The sequence below is a fragment of the Debaryomyces hansenii genome (genome assembly GCF_000006445.2).
Source record: "Debaryomyces hansenii CBS767 chromosome G complete sequence".
NCBI classification, from domain to species: domain Eukaryota; kingdom Fungi; phylum Ascomycota; class Pichiomycetes; order Serinales; family Debaryomycetaceae; genus Debaryomyces; species Debaryomyces hansenii.
In genome coordinates, this window is record NC_006049.2 from 2,020,858 (window position 1) to 2,042,864 (window position 22,007).

The window sequence follows — 22,007 nt, forward strand, 5'->3', positions numbered from 1 at the left end:
GGGAGATATACAGTGAACTCCTAGATTTTCAAAATTATTGTGATTGGCCATTGCTATCACCAATGCTGAACAGCCCATGGAAAGCTAATAATAACCTTACTTGTGATACCACCATCTTCTGTAAATTCCATGTTTCTTTCATCCTTTAGCGTAAACCATTTTGGTTAAGCGCCATGTTTTCTTTCAAATGCTAATTATTTATAAGTCATTAGGAATCAAGGATTCATAAACTAGAGTATCGCTGCATATATTCCTGCTGGACAAAGAAAGACTATTAGAATAAAACAATAAAAACTCTGATTATGATATATTCAATTATAAGAGTTATGATGATAATTCTTTAATAAAATAGTCTCAATACATAACGAATATATAAAGCCGCTTGACTTTTCGGTTTTAAGTTAATAGTCTCATTTGTATAAAAGGGTAAAATACTTTTCAAAATAGTTTCAAAGTGCTAGCTTAGTATATAAGCAATAATATTTTTTAAACACAAAATCTCTCCCCCACCAATTTATTTTTTACGATTTGAATATCAATTCCACATTCATTGAGGAAAAATTTTTGTTTATTATTATCAACAAATCATGATATTGCGTGTTATTCGTTTCTACGTTTACCAGGACAAGGGCAGACAAGGAGTTCACGTTGCCAACTTTAATGAACTTCTAGAATGATTTATGGCCGGTATAAGAAGTCTCTTTTGAGGTCTTCTTTCACGGAAGAAGATGACAACTCGATATCCGACACTCCATTCCACGCACGGAGCTCTCTTCGCTATTCTTCTTGGCTCGCACTCTCGGTGTTGGCAAATTTCTAATTTAAATATTTGGACATCTTTATATCAAAGCTCATATACGAACAGCTATGTCGTCATTGATGCTTGTCTGAGAAATTATTATTGATAAAGGAATTTAGTTCTACTCCTTATTTTCCTTACTTGAAACGGATATCAAATGTCTTTCTCGGAAATGTATGCCAAAGATGATATTTTCTTTTTCTAACAGGATGGATCACATATACCATATATAAAAAAAGCTGATCAAAATATAAGGCACTTTTTTTCCAATAGTTCAAGAATTTAGAGCTGGCAGCATGAATTTGGTGGGGGTACGGGGAAGCGAAATTCTAATTCTCCGCATCTATCAAGAATTACAAGATAAAAAGAACGCCAGTAACGTGATGAGCTCATGATTATGAAGTTTCCCCCATCATTATCTAACTTTTAACAAATAAGCTATTCAGCGATACTTGATAAATGGGGTCGTCATCTTTTCGGGATATCTCAAGAAGTATGGTGTTAGCTAGGAAACTTTATATATAAATCGCTTTTCTCATCTTCTTAGATAACGTCTAAAAATCATTAGCGACTAATCAACATGAAAGATGCTCGTGACGACAAAAGCAATAATATTGCAATACTAGTTTCTAGCGACAATTATGCAGACGTAGAACTTCAAAAAGAGCTTAGATTGGAAGATGTTACACCAAAACTAACAAAATGGTTTTTTCAATACCCACATTTGTTAAAGTTAAATATATTTTTAGGGTGTGCTTTATTCGGTATGGTTACACAAGGATATGACGGTACTTTGATGGGTAATTTACAAACAATTCCCACTTGGAACAGTTATTTTGATGATCCTTCTGGTGAGAGATTGAGTACTTTGTCAAACGGTGTAATATTTGGGACAATTGCTACGACACCATTCTTGGTTATAGCTGGCGACCGTATTAGAAGAAAACATATGCTTCTTATTGGTATTATTTTCTCAATTGTTGGGGCCGGATTACAGGCCGGTTCAATTAACTATGGTATGTTTCTCGCATCCCGTGTGGTGTTAGGTCTTGGTGCTGGTGCAACGCAGGTTTCGTCTGCACCATTGCTTGCGGAAACAGCCTACCCTTCTCAAAGACCAGCTATAACAAGTATGATGCAAGCGAGTTATCCTACTGGAGCATTTTTGGCAGCACTTTTTGTATATGCTGGTTTTGTATCAGATTTGAAGTATAATGATTGGTCTTGGCGCATGCCTTCAGTGTTACAGGCTGCTTGTCCAATAATTCAATTAGTTTTGGTATTTTTTTGTCCAGAATCACCAAGATGGCTTATAGCTCACAACAAAGAGGACGAGGCATTCGAAGTTTTGACCAAGTATCACGCGGGTGGAGATAGAAATAGCGAGCTAGTTAAATTTGAAATGGCCGAAATTAAAGCCGCAATTGCCAAAGAGCAGGGTGGAAGGAAGGTTTCCTGGGCTACATGGTTTAAAACAAAAGCAAATCTTCATAGATTATTTATTACAATTGCGTTACCAAGTATCATACAATTGTGTGGATCTTCACTCGTATCATACTATTTTTCAATCGTTCTTGAAAATATTGGGTATACTAAACCGGTTGAAAAGTTGAAGATCAATATTGGGTATACTGTGTTTGGTGGTGTCTTTGGAGTAGTTGCCGCATTGTATTCGGGTAATATAAAACGGAGAGTCTTGATGTTAGGAAGTCTTGGGTTAATGTTGATAACATTTATCATTTGGACTATCTTGTCGGCTATAAATGAACAAACAAATCGTGAGAATGAATCATTAGGTAGAGGTATTGTGGCAGTAATGTATTTCCATTCAGGATTTTATCATATGTTGTCTCCAATTGGTAATACCTACGTAATGGAGGTTGTTCCTTACACCTTAAGAGGCAAAGCTGCAATTGTGTATTCATTAAGTACGCAGACATGGGTTTTGTTTAACAATTACGTTAACAACCTTGGGATGGATTCCATTTCATGGAGATACTATATTGTGTTTTGTGTTTGGTTGTTTTTACACATGGTAGTTATATACATCTTTTTCCCTGAGACAAATGGGTTGGGATTGGAAGAAATTGCCCAGATATTTGGGGAAGATATTTCTGATATGACGATAGAGGCTGACAACGCAATTATTGAACCTGGAGAATATGAATTAAAAAGTAAACTAGACCATATCGAGAATATCGAGAATATCGAGAATATTCCTTCACAAAAGTCAAATATTAGACAACAGTAGGTTAGGTTAGATTATTTATATTAAAGAAAATCAAACACAATATTGAGCAAAATTCGAATTATATATAAATTAAGGTCAGCCTTTAGTTAATTCGTTAATTCTCCCAACAACATACTTCTGAAAGCAATTAAAGCAAATATTTAGCTACGTTTTGGATAACGTTTTCACAACGGAGCCTTTCCACCGTTTGTGTATTTAAATAATGTAAAACTTACATGTAGTATTGACCTTCTAGATGAAGTTTTTATTTTTATATTTATCAATTTTTTACTTAGTTGTGTGAAAAATAGTAGACTTCATTGAGATTCTGCTAATTTTCATTTTCTTGAGCTTAACTTTTGATATGTTGCAATATACACGCAAGCTAAGTCATATATGGAATTTTTCACACAAATAACTTTACGTGTGTTATAATGATAATTATAGACAATAATTGGTAAAAGACTATGTCGCTAATTGATTCTGTCGCGACCTACCGAATGAGGGGGGCAATCGAGATTGTGAGGTGGTGCTCAAGGTCCCCAAGCTAGAGTCCCATTACGACAAGAGCGTCTGAACCGAACTCGAGATGTAGCCGTCTGATATACGAGACCATTTTGATACATTTTCTGCAATAATTATTTCGTATCCGCCATGAAAAAGTATGGCACCACTTAGACCTGTAAAAATATAGTATTACCTACGTTGAACATTCTTTCTCTTGGTAAACTCAAAGCATGATGAAGGTGATATTCTCATCTAATATAAGAATCTATCTATAAACTTTATCGTGAAATCTGGAATTACTACGACTGTTTTGGTTAGGCATCAACAGTAAATCTCCTTTTAGTAGAAAATCGATAGTTAAGCCGGCTGTTCCCCATGTATCTTGGAATATACTATCAACGGTTCAATACACGGGTATGATTTTTGACGATATTTTACGTACCTGATACTCCACGATCTACTAAAGATGATTATTTCCGTAACGCATGATCTCTGAAAACAGTGGATAAAGCAAAAAGCTTTAATTAGCATCTAATTGTATAATAAGCGCACGGTACTATTTCATGCTAGCTTCTTAGAATATTCTTGCATTATATTTTAGACAAACATCTTCAACCAGGATAAATTCTGCGACATCGTATATCACTATCGGTACCACAGAGGAGAGCTTGATAAAGATATTTCCTTAGAACTAAAACAAATATAGCTATTGATGTCCATTCCTTATATGGAAAGAGGGGTAGGCTCAAATATGCACGCTTTGTTGATTTTATACTTCCTACGAGTTATACGAGACTATAACCTAACCAGGATAAAGCCACATAAAGTTCGTATAGATAACATCTTTTTAATGATTCAATTGATTTGATCATTGTTGCTTTCTTATGTAATTTCAGCTTTAATTAATATTATATTGCGATTACTCTGATTATAATTACGGAGACCTCAACGGCTTGGAGACCTCAACGTCTTTCGTAAATGTACTTTTATTGAGACCCTCCCCGCATTCGTGCATCTCTTTCAAAAGAAGTTTTCTCGAACTTTTACAAATTTTATTAGTATTGATTGAATACTGAATATAAAATCAATTTATAAACGGCTTAATTAGTATAATGTGAGCAGTATGGATCCTTAAAATTAATTATTATGGGTGGTTAAACGATCACAATATAATTTGGCACCAAGCTTCGAATATATTTTAGAGGATGTCATGCGCTACACCCCATCTCAAGTGTTGATAATGAGAGTGTTTTCCATTACAGCGTCGAGCAAGTGTTAACAGGATCAATGGCCATATATTTCTTTGTCTATAGAATATAAGACAAGGGTATACAGGTATCAACTAATTATCCCTTTAATTTCATTTGATTTATTGAAGGCTATAGTCATGTTAACATTTCCAGCAGCTGTTATATCTAATCCATCAGCCTATTTTAATGTGCCATTTTGTAGAGCGGCAGGTTTTTTATATCATTAGCAATGGAAGGGTCCGACTTCACAATTATAATCATTGCTATACATACTGTAATATTAGTTTCCAAGCCAGATCTTAAAATCAAATGTGGTCTCAATTATGAACGAGGATTATATAGATACAGATATTTGGCATACGCAATTACATTTTGTGTACCTTTATTATTGGCATCGTTAGCATTCACCCATAGTAAAGGCTATGTTCAATTAACAAACTTATGTTATTTACCAGCTAGTCCGATATGGATATATTTATCATCATGTTAAAAGTCAATACGAGGAACCTGGGGCGTCGACAGATCACTTCTATGGAATTAAAGTTAAAAATAAAACAATTTTGTCTAAGATTTATAAGGCTATGGGTTTCATATTATTTACCAACTTTAGTTTGTGGGATAATTTGCTTAATGATGAAAATTCAGCTGTGGAAGAATCAAATAATGCTCACTTTTCAGAATCAATGCTTTATAGTAAACAAGAAGGAGTCAGTATTTTACAAAGACCAATTCAGATTCGATTAAACGAAGAATCAAAGCACCAACTCAAAAGGCGTAGTCAAAAGATTGAAAGGAAAATGAAAGCTATATTCATTTATCCGGTGGCATATGTATTGATTTGGATAGGACCATTGATCGCTCACGGTATTGACTATAGACATGGTCTCAAAAACTCTCCAATTGTCTGGTTAAATATTAATGGTATAGCTTTGCAAGCATCCAGTTGCATTGTGGATGCTGTTATATTCTTATGGAAGGAGACGCCTTGGAATATTACAACTCGGAAGGTGGACAATTCACTGATAGAAGAAGTTGTTTGTCTGAATCATATCTTCCTTTATTCAGGCTTCCAGATTCAATGGAGATTAAAGAGCAAGCTTTCAATCACGACTCGGTAATAACAAGTGGTTTACCACTAAGGTCAATAAAAGAAGATTGCACTCCACATAAGCTTTCTTACATTTTACGAGAATCACAGACTTCAAGAGAATCCGCCCATGAGTCGATTGATGATGCCATATCAATTCAAGAGAAAACTTTCATATAATAAACAAAATCAAGATTGAGATGATCACCAAATGATTGTCATGTTGATATAAATGCAGATATTACAAATGAAAGTAAAGTTTTCAACGGGCAATCGAGAGAAATGCTTATTTCTCCCAAAAATCAATAGAAACCCAAGATATTCAAGGGGCATTAATATAGGTAGTATAATCCACGACATTGCGGAAGGGGATAGAGATTTTTTCAATCATCTAAGACATAATACGAATAATCCTTATAATATATTTGGGGATATGGATTTCTTCGAGTTTTCACAACATGGATTCACGCAATTGCAGGGTAAAATCAAAAAAAAGTATCCTAATATTCACTCCTGATTCTGAAGCAGCTTACAGAATTTAGTATTTTAGTATATTATGTCAAATAAAAATTAATTCAGAAGATAATTAGCTAACTGTGAATAGATTAATGTGTTTGAAATTGATTAAACACAGTCGGCAAGTAGTCGAAAATAAAATCAATATTTTGAAAGAAAACTAAGAAGGTTGGGTAGATCATGTTAAAGCGAGGACAATGAACGTGAAAAACACTGAGAAGATGGATCTCTGCCTTGTTGAACTTGCGCTACCTTCATATACATTCACAGAAGGTGAGGCACTGTTCGAGCTAGCTGCTACAGAACTTGTGCTAGAACTGGTGCTTGAGTCTGAATTAGAGCCTGAGCCAGAACCATTGCCTGAATCATTATTGTCAGAGCCTGAGCCAGAATCATTATCGCCAGAACCAGAGCCTGAAACATTATCGCCAGAGCCAGAGCCTGAAACATTATCGCCAGAGCCGGATCCAGATCCAGATCCATTATCGCCGGAGTCAGAGCCAGAATCATTATCGCCAGAGCCGGATCCAGAACCATTATCTCCAGAGCCTGAGCCAGAATCATTATCTCCAGAGCCGGATCCAGAACCAGAACCATTATCGCCAGAACCTGCACCAGAACCATTATCGCCAGAACCTGCACCAGAACCATTATCGCCGGAGTCAGAGCCAGATCCAGATCCATTATCGCCGGAGCCAGAGCCAGAATCAGATCCATTATCGCCAGAGCCAGATCCAGAACCATTATCACCAGAACCTGAACCAGTTGGTGCACTTGGACCTGAAGAAATATCTGAACCTGTTGGCGCACTTGGACCTGAAGAAATATCTGAACCTGTTGGCGCACTTGGACCTGAAGAAATATCTGAACCTGTTGGTGCACTTGGACCTGAAGAAATATCTGAACCTGTTGGCGCACTTGGACCTGAAGAAATATCTGAACCGGTTGGTGCACTTGGGCCTGAAGAAATATCTGAACCGGTTGGTGCACTTGGACCTGAAGAAATATCTGAACCTGTTGGCGCACTTGGACCTGAAGAAATATCTGAACCGGTTGGTGCACTTGGGCCTGAAGAAATATCTGAACCGGTTGGTGCACTTGGACCTGAAGAAATATCTGAACCGGTTGGTGTACTTGGGCCTGAAGAAATATTTGAACCAGTTGGTGCACTTGGACCTGAAGAAATATCTGAACCGGTTGGTGCACTTGGACCTGAAGAAATATTTGAACCAGTTGGTGCACTTGGACCTGAAGAAATATCTGAACCGGTTGGTGCACTTGGACCTGAAGAAATATTTGAACCAGTTGGTGCACTTGGACCTGAAGAAATATCTGAACCGGTTGGTGCGCTTGGACCTGAAGAAATATTTGAACCAGTTGGTGCACTTGGACCTGAAGAAATATCTGAACCGGTTGGTGCACTTGGACCTGAAGAAGTACCTGAACCGGTTGGTGCACTAGTTGGCTCGCTGTTTGTAGATGAAGATGGGGTGGTGGTGGAAGTTGGTGGATCTGGGAATGGCTTACAGGAACAATCACTTGGGGCAGAATTTGGAGGAGCATTTTCATACCAAATTTGACTTCCTAAGGTTCCAAGCACAGCGTTATCACTAAATTGATCAGTTGAATATCCTAATCCAATATCAAACTCGACATTTGTAAGACCAAGAAGAGTGACGCTCAAGATACCAGTATCGCTGTCATATGTGTATCTTGTGAAGGTAAGTTCGATTACAATCCTATTGCCATTTCCAAATCCAGCAACTTTAATACGAGGATTTGCCAATACACCACCAGTGAGCAACTGCAACCTCGATGATGATGAACTAAGATATATTGTCTGATCCGAATCAATGGAAAATGCAGCATTGGCAACATTTGGAAGCAATTGTGCATTGGCGCCAGCTCCTACATTGATACAACCAGATCCATCAATTGAAGAAGTTTGAATATATGACACTCCTTCCAAGCAAATTTGACCATTATTTTCAAGAGATAAAAGTCCACCTGAGCCCACAACTTGGGCTAGAGCGACCACTGAGGCCACACCTCCTGCTTGCTTGAAGTATATCAAACCGTCGTTTTGCCAATCATTAACAGAAGTAATAGTGAAAGGTGAAGCAACGTTTTCTGCGCTTCCGAACCACATATCACCAGTATTTTTGAAGGCTCCAATACTGGCTAAATCGTAAGTGGATGCGACATTGGCGTCTAAGGCATTGAATGCCAATTCACCAGAATTGTTAATTGTTCCGCTCGCAAGTGCGACAGCTGCTGCTAGACCATTTGTACTTGTAACATAGAACCCACCACGGTTATCAAGATTGCCCCCTATAACAGTTGCTAAATTATTAACGATTGAATAATAAACATCGGAGTTTATCGTAAGATCCCCGATTTGAAGATCAACTGGAGAGATTTGTACTGTGTTTTCAGTAATCGTTTGCGCAAATGCACTAGTTGCAAATACTATACTAGCTAATATAGAATTAGACTTGAATAACATTGTAATGGAAAAGTTTTCTAATCTTGCTATCGAAAAAATTTAATAACAAATTCAGGTTGTCCTCCCCTTTAAATAGACTGGATAGGATGAACAGACCAGTACAAATTGATGTTAATCCTTTTAAAAATTAGGCATGTTTAGCGCATATCGAGATTAGGTCGGAAACTGCCTGATGAAGAATAATGCTATTGTTCTGCAGGCATAATGCAGATTCATTTTAATAATTATGCGCGGTGTAATTATTGGATTTGATTGTATGTGGAGTTCAGATCTGCATAAACCGATGTTGTTGAAGCCACATTGATGATTTTTGATGGGCATCAACACGAAACCTTGTGTATTCATTATTTATAGTGGACTGTAATGATTTCTTATTTTATAATTCAAGCCTACAAGCGTTGTAGATTCGTAATTATTTGAATACTAAATTTCTCTGAATTTTGATAAATATGTACAAATCATTACATAATAGTAGTTTATGCCGGAGTGTAAATGTACTCTCCTATATAATGACAGTGATATCCAACAATTTGAATCCATTTGCAGTATCTTTGTTGTTCATTTAACATAATAGAAGTTTGCATTGGGTTCAGACTATGAGTCACGTTTATCATATCCTTCATATTGAACAATCAAACACGCGCAATATACAATTCACTTGATAATAAGGACTACATCGCATCGCATTGTGGAGAATCGCGCGATCACATAAAACTGGCACAATGATGCAAACATAACGTAAAAAGTAATCAAGACAAGATTATCCCTGGCAGAATTTATATACCCCTAAGTAAATATTCTGCAACTGTATTAGGTATATGTCTTTACACATCGGGATTTAAAATTATGCGGTCAACAATTTTTATATTCAAATCATTTCTATTGTAAGTTCTATGCAGCGGCTAATGTTGTAGTTTAGTAAAGAACCCGTACCCGATATAGTTTTTGATGGGTAAGGGTTAAAATACATAAATCAGCCAAGTGATCGAACCAAAGAATTCTTACAAATTCCAACGACAATGTCAACAAAGCAACAAAATAACATTGCCCACATTACTTATCCCATAATATAGACTTCATCTCGGCTAAATTTTGGCTTCGAGTAATATACGCAAATTTTAGGCTTTTACCAAATAATGTTTTAAAGCTTATACTTATCAATTACGGAATTTGCTGAAATAGAGTTAATTCACTTCACCTAACTATTAATCATAGATAAGTTTATCAAGATTTGAGCGGACTGATGAGTGAAATTTAGTCATTTGCTGTATTATAACTAGGGTAACCCTAAAATCTATCTTTTTTCTGTCTGGAATGGGAGGGACAGAGTCAATTCAACTTTTGAGAATACTTCGTACATCATTCTCGCCATATTTGAATAGTAAATAAGATCTGTAATTATGGAATAGAACCGAAAACCTTTTTCAGAATAAACATTTGGATCGTAATTGTCGGCAATAAAGATTCCTAACCTAAGCTTATCGACTAGTACGCTTTGAAGCTGTAATAGATCTTTGTTTAAGGTATACTGCCGTACATGGATATCAGATAAATTCACCACCATGGCCATATAGAGCGTTAATGCATTTTTTTCAGTAAAGTAAACTTAGTAAAAATAAGAAAGTTATTGGTATATATAAAGGACCTACTCTTCTTTCCTTTTAAAATCTTGTAAATAGTTGTATCTTCTCCATTTGCTATATTCCATTTTGAAAATCCAAAGGCACGACTTTTTATCTTCTATACTTTACATCTCTTCTAATGTTTAGGAAAAAGGGTTTTCTTAATGATGTTGTAATTTGTGAAGCAAGACAGCTGTATAGCTTTGAATAAAATGTTGACGTAAAGCACAATAGTAGCTTTCTGAAGTTTTCGGTATTTCTTTTGCAAAAATGTCCTATGTAAGGACTATGCTTCCCGAAGAATGCTTCTCACAAAACATCAGATATTGAAAAAAAATACCTTGTTTTATATTGTATTTTTATAATTTAATTAAATGTCTATTCAAGATAAAATAAAAATTTCATTTTCCATATATATATTATAAAAGTTCTACCACATTTGTCTCAAATAATAGTATCAAAATAATCCACGATTTTATTTAAGTATACGTTCAAAAAATCATTCTATGATAACTATAAATCATGCGAATTATGTAGCATCTAGTATTTGAAACATTAATGGCTAAACATCTCCCTAAAACCTTCGGCGATAGTTACATAAACGTTTGGTCAATCATGAAATGGTTTGTATAAAAACTTCTCAATAGCGACATGCTAAAGAAAACTGACTTCGTGGGAAAGAGTACCGATTTGTTCAACAAAAAATTTCGACAAGATCTCCATCTTTAAGATACTTTGATCTACCGCTCCAACACCTTTGGAGTACCAGTCATTATTACAGTTTCTTGTCCAAGGTAGTGCCTTGTTGTTTATTTCCCTAGTTCATAAAATCGTTTTTATTCTCTATTCGTTCAACAATGTCGTACAATGTTTCCTGCATAATGATATGCATTTGAGAAAACTCCACCAATAACAATGAATCATTTTCAACTTAATTATGTGGTCTCTACGGATTGTTGAATACCTCAAAACAAAACAAAGAAATCGACGTTGATGTATAGAATTTTTTTATATAGGTGGTCCCTAGTTTTTTGACTTTTAGTTGCAGCTGGGGATCTTCATCATAGACAAAGAATGGCAATCAATACTCCAGTAATTTACAAGATTAGAGAATTAACTCCGCGCGAAAAGAAATTGATCAAAGCATCGATTCCAATACTCGACGAGGATGTATTAACTTCCAAGTTTTACAATCATATGCTCACTGATTTTCCAGAAGTGAGACCTTTTTTCAATGAAACCCATCAAAAGACGATGAAACAACCCAGAATTTTGGCGTTTGGTTTATTGCATTACGTTAAGAATATTGATGACCTAGCTCCACTTACAACATTTGTAAATCAAATAGTTGTTAAGCATGTAGGTTTACAAGTTAAACCGGACCATTATCCTATTGTTGGACAATGTATTTTGGATACGATGAAGACTTTATTAGGTGACAGAATTGCGACAGAAGAATTTTTAACTGCTTGGGCAACTGCGTATGGCAACTTAGCTCAAACCTTGATCAACGCGGAAGCTGATAAATATAAGTCAAATGAATGGGATGGTTTCCGTGATTTCAATATTTCACGTATTGTGAACGAATCTAAAAACGTTAAGTCCGTTTATTTCAAACCTGTTGATGGCGGAAAAATTGCTATTCCAAAGAGAGGACAATATGTTTGTATAAGATTCAAATTACCAGACTCAGAAACGGAGAAGGGTAGGGAATATTCTCTTTCGCAATATCCAAGTTCTGATGAATATCGTATTTCTGTTCGTTTAGTCGAAGATGGTCAGATTTCTCCATTTATACATAACGGATTACAAGTTGGTTCTACTATCCGTGTTACTCCCCCAGCAGGTCAATTTGTATATCGCGAAGCTAACTCTGATAAATCGGTTGTTTTATTTGTAGGAGGTATTGGAATTACTGGATTAGTTTCAATCACTGAAAAGGCTTTAGAAAGTGGTCGTCAGGTGTACATGCTCAATTCTAATAGACAAGTTGAAACCAGACCTTTTGCTAAGTGGTTGCAAGGCTTAAAGGAAAAATATGGAGATAAATTCAAGCTAATTGAGTTTACCTCGAATGAATCTGATTCGGGTCTTCATGCTATCGACAAGTTGGAATCTCGTAGATTAGCTGCTCAAGATTTTGACTTTGTTAAACCAAACTTCGATTATTACATGTTAGGTCCTAACCCATATATGAAATTTGTTAAAGGAGAGTTGTTGAATAGAGGCATTGAAGAATCGGCAATCACTTCTGAGTTTTATGGTCCTATGGAAGTATAAGGAATTCAGATATTATGGGAAATTCATTATTTGTAATAAGTATGTTTTGTTAGATTATGATTGAATGGTATTAAAAATGTGATATATTGTTAATCTACTATACCCTGCAATTGGGTGGAAGCGTGACATAACTTCCAATTTGTTGTTGATGTGTCGCACGCTACGTTTTACAGGATACGCTATGTGGGATCGTCATGCTATTTAGTCAATAACTATATAACGTATAGTAGTCCCCTTGGAATTCAGCATATCAAAATTGTTCATAAAATATCTGTCTTCTTCCATCCTTCACATCAACGTTATCACCTGGATATTACTAAGCTCGTTGATCTTGGTAATACCAAAACTTTTTCGTGATGTTCGCATATCAGAACCCACACAAAATGCAATTATTTCCTAGATGAAACTAGAAACAAGTATGTCTTTTATGCTGACTTTAATTAATTCGTTATAAATTGAGGAGGTCCCACAAGAAAGAATAATGATGTTTTTGCTCGCATCAATGTAATCACGATGAATAACAGCACTTTTTCTAATAGTATTAGGAGATATATTTTGGAAGGAGGCGGTGAAGACAAGGACATGGATATTGATGTTGATCCTGATATTGATCTATTAGTGGTAATTTGACGGTCATCCGGATGAATGGAAAAAATTATTCATCTTCTTTTGTGTTATGCCATTTACCGAATATGAATTTGAAGGATCTGATGGGAACTTGCTAAACCCTGATACTGATACTCTTCGTAAGATTAGTCTGAGTCAAGCAACTGACAACGCTCTAATTTGGACTTCTTCGGTTATAGAGTTTGAATCATTCAATGAGAAGATTCCGGAAAGCAGATTCGAAGCTAATTTGCAATGTATTTTGAGAACTGACCTATACTCTAATACTTTTATCAAAGATTAATGAAAAAATTTAATAAAGAAATTGCTTGGAGTTTGTTTTATGCAAAACTACAAATTTGTGAAGGATATTTTATTGACTGATGAAGATACATATAAAATTAACTTCATGGACTATTTGCTCAGCCCGGTATGTGAGTACGTGGCATCATTGTTATATTCTGAAATTGAAGTAAAGTGAAGAGGAAGAATGTAACGGACTTTTTAGGAGCGTCAATGATCACTATCAACTTATTGTGAAGGTCTTTGATCCCATTAAAGCGAAAAGAGAATATAGGGATTACCGAGATAAACAGACTGATATTTTGGCGCATGTCGCAGACGTACCTGTGCGAGAAACTTGCATACGAAAAATTGTCAAATAACTTCTTATTCAATAGCGTTTATATTGACCGGAAATTCGCCTTTGGAACTTTCAATATCGGTAAGCATTATCATGCATTGGGTCCATTTCTCATACAAAAATATATAGACCAAGGGAAAGAAAATATACGGAGCAAGGAAAAGAAAAATATGATCGATTGCCCAAAGATAAAGCGACGTACGAAAAGTCCGAAGAGTAATTGGAAACAATTCACAGTGTCGGAATAATACATGTAGATATTTGTGAACGGAATATTCTTTATTCAGAGAGAAAGATATATTTTATTGATTTTGGATAATCTGATTATTTTCATGATAAGAAGGGTTCGCGACCAGTTAGTGCTAATGCTGAGAGAAGAAAAAGCGAACACAGAGAATTGTGTGGATTGTTTAATCAGTTAATTCCCGAAAGGTATGAAGATTCGAAGAATGAGAGAAACTAGTTATATAATCATTGTATAGCGAGTAGTAGAAAGCAGAAACCATGCCAGTCGCTTATCCTCATCACACTCCTCCTCATCCTGTGCTTGCCGGCACATTCTACAGAGATCGCTTATCGGTGGTGGGGCACTTCCAAGGAGTATCGAGGAGTGTACTTTCTTGGCCCCACGTTTTGTTATAACTATTATCGCCTGCAATTGGGTGGAAGCTCGACAAGCCCATGATATCATGGCTCCCTCTGAATCAAAACAAATAATCAAATGTCTTCGTGCCACATTTCCAACCTTCAAAAGTAAATATGTATTCGATTCGATCTACAACATTACTAAAAAATGTAAACATTTACATTATCAACTACTCTGTATGCATCTCGCATATGCCAGTGGCTAGAGAGACGAAGTATATGTATTCACCTATTGTACGATAGAATAAAACAAAGAAATACTAATCGTTGCCCCTTACACACCCTCTCGGGATTTTCGAACCGATAATATGGTGCTAATTGATAATGTTTGAGTTATGCGGTTGTAACAAGGAAGGGTTACTAATAAATAGGGTAAAAAGCCTATTGGTTTGACCCGCTAAGTGGTCAACTATCCACATTCGAAAATTTCATACCTGAACAAGAATATTTCAATCGTTTTCTTTTAATATAAAAACTTTATGTATGGAGTTGTTTCTTTTTACCCTTGCAGGAGATAGCTTGATAGTTATTGATCAAGTGTTATATATCCTCAATTAGCTCCCCAAGTCAATTTTGCTCCTGTATATTAATATCTAGGCACCTCAAATCCCTAGATATATCGTCTGTCATGGTCGATATTTCTTTACCGAAAAGGTTGAAATATATTTAATCTCTTTTCTGGAATACATGTCCATATTGATAACATCTGATCGTGCAAATCGCAGTATAGCCGCGGCGTGTCGCCTTAGCTCGCTTCTCTTGGCCAACGCTGATGTCATTGATTCTGTACACTTACTAAACTTGAACATTGACTGAGAATTGGTTAAATTGATATTTGAGACTAGTTTCTTCAATTTTTCTGACATCTGCAAGTATAGCTCGATCAACTCTTCTGGGTCTTCTGACGGAACATCTCCTTCCTGAACCTTGCAATTATTCAGTATTCGACTCTCTAACTGTTGCAAATTTGTCTCGTAATCTTTTCGTAATCTTAATGCTTCTACAAGCTTCATTTCTTATTGTTTTAATAATCTAATTGTAAATTGCATGAAGATAAGGTTCATTATATATGCCTTCATTTTCAATTAATCATTTATCTTACTAGGAAGGAAGATGTCATGAAATATAGCAAATAGGAGTCATCTAATAAATCTATAACATTTGGCAGTATGATATGGGTCAATAGATTGGGGATTGGCAAGACATGAGCCAGCAGAAGATGTTAAGTGGGCGTGTACTCGTCAAATTCACTCTCAAATCTTAAGCTACGTTGGGGCTGATGATTATGTCGCAACCTGCCAAATGAGGGAAATTATCGAGGTTACGTTGTGAGATCATCGAGTTCCATTACATCAAAACCGTCAGTGCAGATCTCGAGATGTACCGTCAGGTTTAGGAAGCAATTGAACGGAACCTGGGGGATCCGGTGGCCACATCTATGGAGCATTACAGGATGATGGCCTATTGTCCGCCATCAGTCAACGCCGCCGATGTCATTTGGGTCAAGTCTGGCATCAACTTGGATTGCGTCGGAAGTTTATCAGTTTCGAGGGTGAGGTTGTTGATCCTGTTGTCGATGCGGATGTGGAGGCATCTGATCCTTCAATTGACCCGGCTAGTCCTGTCAATGAAGAGGTTGAACCCTAGTGTGATGGTATTGGCGGGAATCCTGCTTATGTAGATGACGAGGTTGATTCTATTTCGGATATGCTTATGGAAATTCCTCGCATAGATTATAATAGGGCTGTAACATCTCCTGGCCCTACGCCTGTTCCTACGCTTGAACCTTCTGCTGCTCCATCTCCAGTGCTTTCTCGTTCACCATCTCCAGTTCCTGTTCCACCAGCAGTTTCTGAACCTCCAGCTCCTTCTCGTTCAGTCCCTGTTTCAGCTCCCGACGCCCCTCCAGTGTCTGTTTCGTGGAACGATTCGAGCCTCTCCCCAAACCACGCTTCATCCCCTTATGTTCACCAGCTCCCAGGTTATCTTCCTCCCTTCTCACCTCCCTACCACGCACCCGTTGCTCCATATCACGCTCCTGCTTCTTCTGGGTTTGCTTTACCTCCGCAAGATACATATCTAGGCGCGCCGTTATATGATGCGCATGTGTCTCGAGAAGTGCTTCTGGGAGCGAGAAAACGCCATAGTCGAGACAAAAGGGAAAGGAAAGAGAGAAAAATGGAAAGGAAGAGGAAGGAGAAAGAAAGGATCAGGAAAAGAGAGGAAGATATCAGGAAAAGAGAGGAAAAGATCAGAAAAAGAGAGGAGAAAGAAAAGATAAGGAAAAGAGAGAAGAGAGAGAAAAGGGAAAGAAAACGGGCAGAGGAGAAACGAGAAAAAGAAAGAGCAGCCCTTATGCCGAAGCGGAGGATGCCCATGAGGCCCGTCAATAAGTCCACGAGACAAGCCATCGGGTCTCCAAACGCCGAATCTGAGTGCCGGGGGTCCTCTCCCCAGGCATCGTGCGTGCAAAAGCAGCCTCCCTGCTCGCGCTCTTTGGTTTCACCCCGTCCCTCTGGTTTCCAAAGACGCCACGAACACCCCGGTCCATGTCCGTCATAGAATAACGGAAATTCTGCAGGCATCGCCATTGGGAAGGTTCTTTGCTCCTTCAGATTCCGCCAAAAGTGGTTCTGCAGGAAGTGGCCCAGTATCCTTAGTATTCTCTGTATATATAATTGGAAAAATCCCAAAAGATTGATAAATATATAGAAATAAAAAAAAATTATTTGAGCCAGAAAAAAGGTAGCATAGCATAGAGAGAGAGATTTGTAGATGAAAAGAGTGTAGACTCTGGATCTGTCAATTCTGATCCAGGTAATGGCTCGGGTTCTGCCGATGGTTCTAATTCACACTCAAATCCAGGTTCCAGCTCAAGTTCTTTCTCAGCTAGTTCACAAAGTATCTCACATTTGAGTGTGTATAAATGTAGCGCAAGCTCGGCAAATCAGAGATCTATATTCTCAGTGATTTTCACGTCCATTGTCCTCGCTTTAATATGATCTACCCGAAAACATTCTTTTTCAAAATATTAAACTTGTTTGCAGTCTGTGTATGACCAATTTCAATCACATTAACCTATTCATAGTCACCTAGCTATTTTTTTCTTTTGAATGATGAAACCCCAATAATTTGATTTGACATAATATACTAAAATATTAATTCCCGGAGGCTGCTTTAGGATCGGGAGTGAATGTTCAGGATATATTTACTTTGATACAAGATACCTGTACAAATCCTTTCTTTATAGAACAGGCAATAGTTTAACAATTTTAGGAATGGTAGCGAAAGCTTTCAAGCTTCCAATATGACTCATGTCTCAGATCCAGCAGGAAAGGTAAGTTCCTAAACTTACCGCCTCCACACCTCTGGATGGGTGTATTGTTTGAAATACATACCTACACCTCAATATTTCTACACTTTTAATATACTACGTAACTATTATTAGTTGCTGAAATTTATCTGCATTTCCAATGAATGGATCTCTGTATATCATAATTCGATATCTTAAATACTTTGCATCCTATCAATTTATTGGCTCTTCTTCGTAAGATCTCCAAATATATACATAGGTTGACTAGAAAGTCCACTTCAACAGTTAATATAAAGAGCATTGGAAATTCTTCAAAACTAGCTCAGGAAAGCAGAACATTTTAACAAACATGTATGTACAGAAGTCATATCTAAAGCAGAGTAGCATTTCGATGCATTATATATTATTCTGTTACTGGGGATATGGTCAAAATCATGATCCTCATCATTTTCTTCTGTTTATTATATGTGACTCAATTTTATCTTTCGACAATTTACTCCGCTCACTATTCAGCTTAGGCTCTTTCAATGGCTTAGAGACTACCCAAGTCTATCCTCGATACTATATAACTCTGGCGTTATTGCAGTCTCAAGAATCTTTTATTCGACTGAATTTCTTTAAGTGTGCCTTTACTTTTTCAAATTTTTTACGAATATATTTTCCTTGTTTGTAATCCACATATGCCACAACAAACTTCTTGATAACCCAAAGTTTGAGTTGAAGTAATTGCTGCACGATAGAGGATATTAGGCTATATGGTTCACATAGCTGTTAATAAGAAGTTCATGCGATAAGTTGCAAAGCAATTCTTACCTTGAAACCGGTTATGAAGACAAGCAAAATACCACTCTTTAAATCCATTGCCATTTATTTCTCTAGATTCAGCCGTTATTAATTTTCGATGGTCATTACAAAAGAACTAGTATAATTCTATAACCGAAATAGTTACTTCCTTTCGTGTATTAATGTTTCCGGAATAGGGCACTCTTCAATTTCATAATTAGACATCTGTGGAAAATAAGTATCTAAAAAACTACTGCGTTTTCTTGATTGTCCAGCATTCTAGCATTTAAGCATATCCTCATATATTCGTTATCACGATATTCCGATGTTTTTTACTCTCCACTCTCCGAAGAAAATTTATTTACTATTGTGAAATGATAGGATTCTTTTACTTGATTATACTTTTTGAGACTTGTTAATACTTTTGTTCTCTTGGAGTTAGCAAGCACAGTTCTATATTTGACCGATTGTTTAATGAAGATTGTTATAATTGCTGACTGTATACAATAGCATAATCTACTCTACCAGTAAGCGGGTGCGCCTATAGTTTCCCTTTGGATGCAAATGAGCAATGTTACCGCTCAAAGATGAAGTCTTGGTTGTCCACTAGCTAACATCAAACCATTACATAAGCAAATATGTGAGGCAGGCTTTTCAGTAACTACTAATAGTTCAAAATGTAAATGTGCGGTACAAATGCGGGGTTTAGAAATCAATGCTAAACAAAGAATTCCAACATAAATTAGGCCCAAAAATTTAGAAAAGAGGACCAATATTTTCAAGACATTTATTGTATGCTCTCGCATAATTGATAATTGAGCCTTGATATAAAATCACTTGAATTAACATGTGAAAGCACCACCATTTGTCCAGAATAACAAACTAATCATTGTGCTTGACATAATTTGATTCGAGTAGATATATACTCGTTGTAGACATGTTATCTTAAGTAAAATAGATAAATACTGATTTCTTAGCTAGCGTATATGCTGAAAGAGCCGCACGATCCAAGGATAGGTTGAATAGCATATTGTGGACCGTCCGGATTGCCGAGAGAAACAATAAAATTAGATCTTAGTTTGACAATAACCATTTGTACAATGCATAGCTCTTTAAGTATTAGCAACTCACTATGTAATGATGCAAGACAAAGTTTAGAGAATACATATCCACGGAATGTCTGTTTATCAGTAACAAAATCGCTGTACCCCTTGTTATATAATTGTGATCCCTTGTAGGCATCGGTTAACAATAAGCTGAGATTACTGCGATCAAGAACATTGATTAGATTAGACTATACCATCATGTATATCTTAGCTTAAAAGCATTAAGAATTATACCAATCAGAAGTATTAGTCAACACGCTCACAAATTCAGAACTTAGAAATGCAGCAACTGATTGTTAATGGTTATAGCATATATGTATTTCGAATATGAGCTTTCCAACTGTGGTTTATAATACAAGCTCATGTTGTTAGATTATGGTTAGATTAGCATAATGCATCAGGATACAATTGATTATGTAACTGTATCACCAAAGTTATGCATACACAGTCACTTTATAGATTGTCAAACATTAGTTGCTTTAATGCTGGGTACAGTTATAGACAACAATAAATTAGGTTACATCATCTGTTTAACAATAACCTAGCAACCGGGATACTATGGATCTGTGTTCTTGCTAAGACTTCTGTCAAGCCATGCTTCAAACCTAGGGGCTGATTGCTCTACCAAAAATTGTATAAATAGACATTCTTCTATCTTAGAATTCACACCTTACTGTAAAAAGGTAAGGTTTAACACAAACATTTTTAGCACAATAACTATGAAACTCAGTATCTTATTACTCATTGCAGGAGCTCTTCTGGCTCCTATCAAGAGCGATGTAACTCTTCAAGGTAGCCTCCATGACTCAGGTATCACTTTAAAGAGCGGCATTGGCGCATCTCCTGAAGATAGCAGTACAACAAACGATGTTAGCTCTTTATTGGATAAGCTCGATGGTCTCAAGCTGAACTTAGATGGTGCAGATGTACAAGGCCTGCTCAGTGGCCTTCTTGGTAAAGTAGGAAGTACTGTTGATGATCTTCTTAATGAAGTTCAAGCCGCCTTAGGTAATGTCGCTGGTTCTACTGCTCAAGTTAAGCGTGACACCGCAACAAGTGATGTTAGCTCTTTATTGGATAAGCTCGATGATCTCAAGCTGAACTTAGGTGGTGCAGATGTACAAGGTTTGCTCAGTGGCCTTCTTGGTAAAGTAGGAAGTACCGTTGATGATCTTCTTAATGAAGTTCAAGCTGCCTTAGGTAATGCTGCTGGTTCTGTCACACAATGAACAACACCCAGTTCAATTCTAAATTTATAGTATCTGTACGACTATTTTCTATAGGCTCTGAAAGTTCTCAGTCTTTTTTTTTGTATTTGATATTTACATCAAATATACATATTACCGCAAAATAAAATTGTAGATATGCTTACTGATGTATTGACCATATCTGGTTCAACTTAGCATGCTATCTTTTCAGGACATACTACAGCACTCAACATTGCACATACCATTTATCAGCGTGTTCCATATGAATGATTCTTTAATTTCATTCAACTATTTACTATATATTTTCATTCTCATCTAAGTTATTTTGGAAAATATCAATGTCATATATGGAGTAAATTGCCAATTTTTCATGTGAAATATGAACTACCCCGCAGTAAAAAATGTACTGCGAAATCTATAAAGAATCTACAAGAATCAAGATGTAGACGGGCATTGTTCCTAGCCAGAAGATGTAAATCTTACGTAAGTATGAAAGATCCCTGAGCCTACATCAACTCTTATTTTATTTATTGCAATTTATTATTCGTCGGTAAAAGAACAGGTGGCTTATCATTTACGATTATAGCTATGGAAACCCCGCACTCGTATCTAAAATGTCGCTCGACATAAGAATATAAGCATTTATTTGGGTAATTAACTTAATCCGGGACTTAAATATTATAGGATAAGATTAAAAAAATCATGCTATACGATTAAAATAGATAAGCACTTTTTTGGAAAATTATGATGTGAAAAAATTGCATCAAACGTATCATGCTAACTCTTTGTAACTTCTCTTGTTACATCCTTTTCGTCATGTAAATCTTGAGTTACTGCATTTAGTTCTTCATAAAGGAAGTAATTAGTTTGGAAGAAGGTGCAAATAAATGGTATGAAAAACTATAT

The 22,007-nt window shown here is 36.4% G+C and overlaps 9 protein-coding genes across 9 annotated transcripts; 6 read left to right on the forward strand and 3 right to left on the reverse strand. All coding sequences in view use genetic code 12, as the record gives it.

Annotated features, from left to right (window-relative positions):
• Window positions 1-1,379: 1,379 nt before the first annotated feature.
• On the forward strand, window positions 1,380-3,050 carry DEHA2G24948g (DEHA2G24948p; the record flags this gene model as incomplete). Its single annotated transcript, XM_462628.1, has 1 exon — window positions 1,380-3,050. The coding sequence occupies one exon, from the start codon at window positions 1,380-1,382 to the stop codon at window positions 3,048-3,050; it is 1,671 nt and encodes a 556-aa protein (XP_462628.1).
• Window positions 3,051-6,567: 3,517 nt separating this feature from the next.
• DEHA2G24970g (DEHA2G24970p) lies at window positions 6,568-8,895 on the reverse strand (the record flags this gene model as incomplete). The annotated part of the gene is made up of 1 exon (XM_462630.1): window positions 6,568-8,895. One exon carries the CDS (start codon window positions 8,893-8,895, stop codon window positions 6,568-6,570), a length of 2,328 nt encoding a protein of 775 aa, XP_462630.1.
• Window positions 8,896-10,189: 1,294 nt separating this feature from the next.
• Window positions 10,190-10,465, reverse strand: DEHA2G24992g (DEHA2G24992p; the record flags this gene model as incomplete). Its single annotated transcript, XM_462631.1, has 1 exon — window positions 10,190-10,465. One exon carries the CDS (start codon window positions 10,463-10,465, stop codon window positions 10,190-10,192), a length of 276 nt encoding a protein of 91 aa, XP_462631.2.
• A 1,126-nt stretch (window positions 10,466-11,591) lies between these two features.
• DEHA2G25014g (DEHA2G25014p) lies at window positions 11,592-12,797 on the forward strand (the record flags this gene model as incomplete). The annotated part of the gene is made up of 1 exon (XM_462633.1): window positions 11,592-12,797. The coding sequence occupies one exon, from the start codon at window positions 11,592-11,594 to the stop codon at window positions 12,795-12,797; it is 1,206 nt and encodes a 401-aa protein (XP_462633.1).
• A 1,218-nt stretch (window positions 12,798-14,015) lies between these two features.
• DEHA2G25036g (DEHA2G25036p) lies at window positions 14,016-14,294 on the forward strand (the record flags this gene model as incomplete). The annotated part of the gene is made up of 1 exon (XM_462637.1): window positions 14,016-14,294. One exon carries the CDS (start codon window positions 14,016-14,018, stop codon window positions 14,292-14,294), a length of 279 nt encoding a protein of 92 aa, XP_462637.2.
• Window positions 14,295-15,317: 1,023 nt separating this feature from the next.
• DEHA2G25058g (DEHA2G25058p) lies at window positions 15,318-15,704 on the reverse strand (the record flags this gene model as incomplete). Its single annotated transcript, XM_462638.1, has 1 exon — window positions 15,318-15,704. One exon carries the CDS (start codon window positions 15,702-15,704, stop codon window positions 15,318-15,320), a length of 387 nt encoding a protein of 128 aa, XP_462638.2.
• A 425-nt stretch (window positions 15,705-16,129) lies between these two features.
• DEHA2G25080g (DEHA2G25080p) lies at window positions 16,130-16,372 on the forward strand (the record flags this gene model as incomplete). Its single annotated transcript, XM_462639.1, has 1 exon — window positions 16,130-16,372. The coding sequence occupies one exon, from the start codon at window positions 16,130-16,132 to the stop codon at window positions 16,370-16,372; it is 243 nt and encodes an 80-aa protein (XP_462639.2).
• A 26-nt stretch (window positions 16,373-16,398) lies between these two features.
• Window positions 16,399-17,253, forward strand: DEHA2G25102g (DEHA2G25102p; the record flags this gene model as incomplete). The annotated part of the gene is made up of 1 exon (XM_462640.1): window positions 16,399-17,253. One exon carries the CDS (start codon window positions 16,399-16,401, stop codon window positions 17,251-17,253), a length of 855 nt encoding a protein of 284 aa, XP_462640.2.
• Window positions 17,254-20,612: 3,359 nt separating this feature from the next.
• DEHA2G25124g (DEHA2G25124p) lies at window positions 20,613-21,122 on the forward strand (the record flags this gene model as incomplete). Its single annotated transcript, XM_462641.1, has 1 exon — window positions 20,613-21,122. The coding sequence occupies one exon, from the start codon at window positions 20,613-20,615 to the stop codon at window positions 21,120-21,122; it is 510 nt and encodes a 169-aa protein (XP_462641.2).
• Window positions 21,123-22,007: the final 885 nt, after the last annotated feature.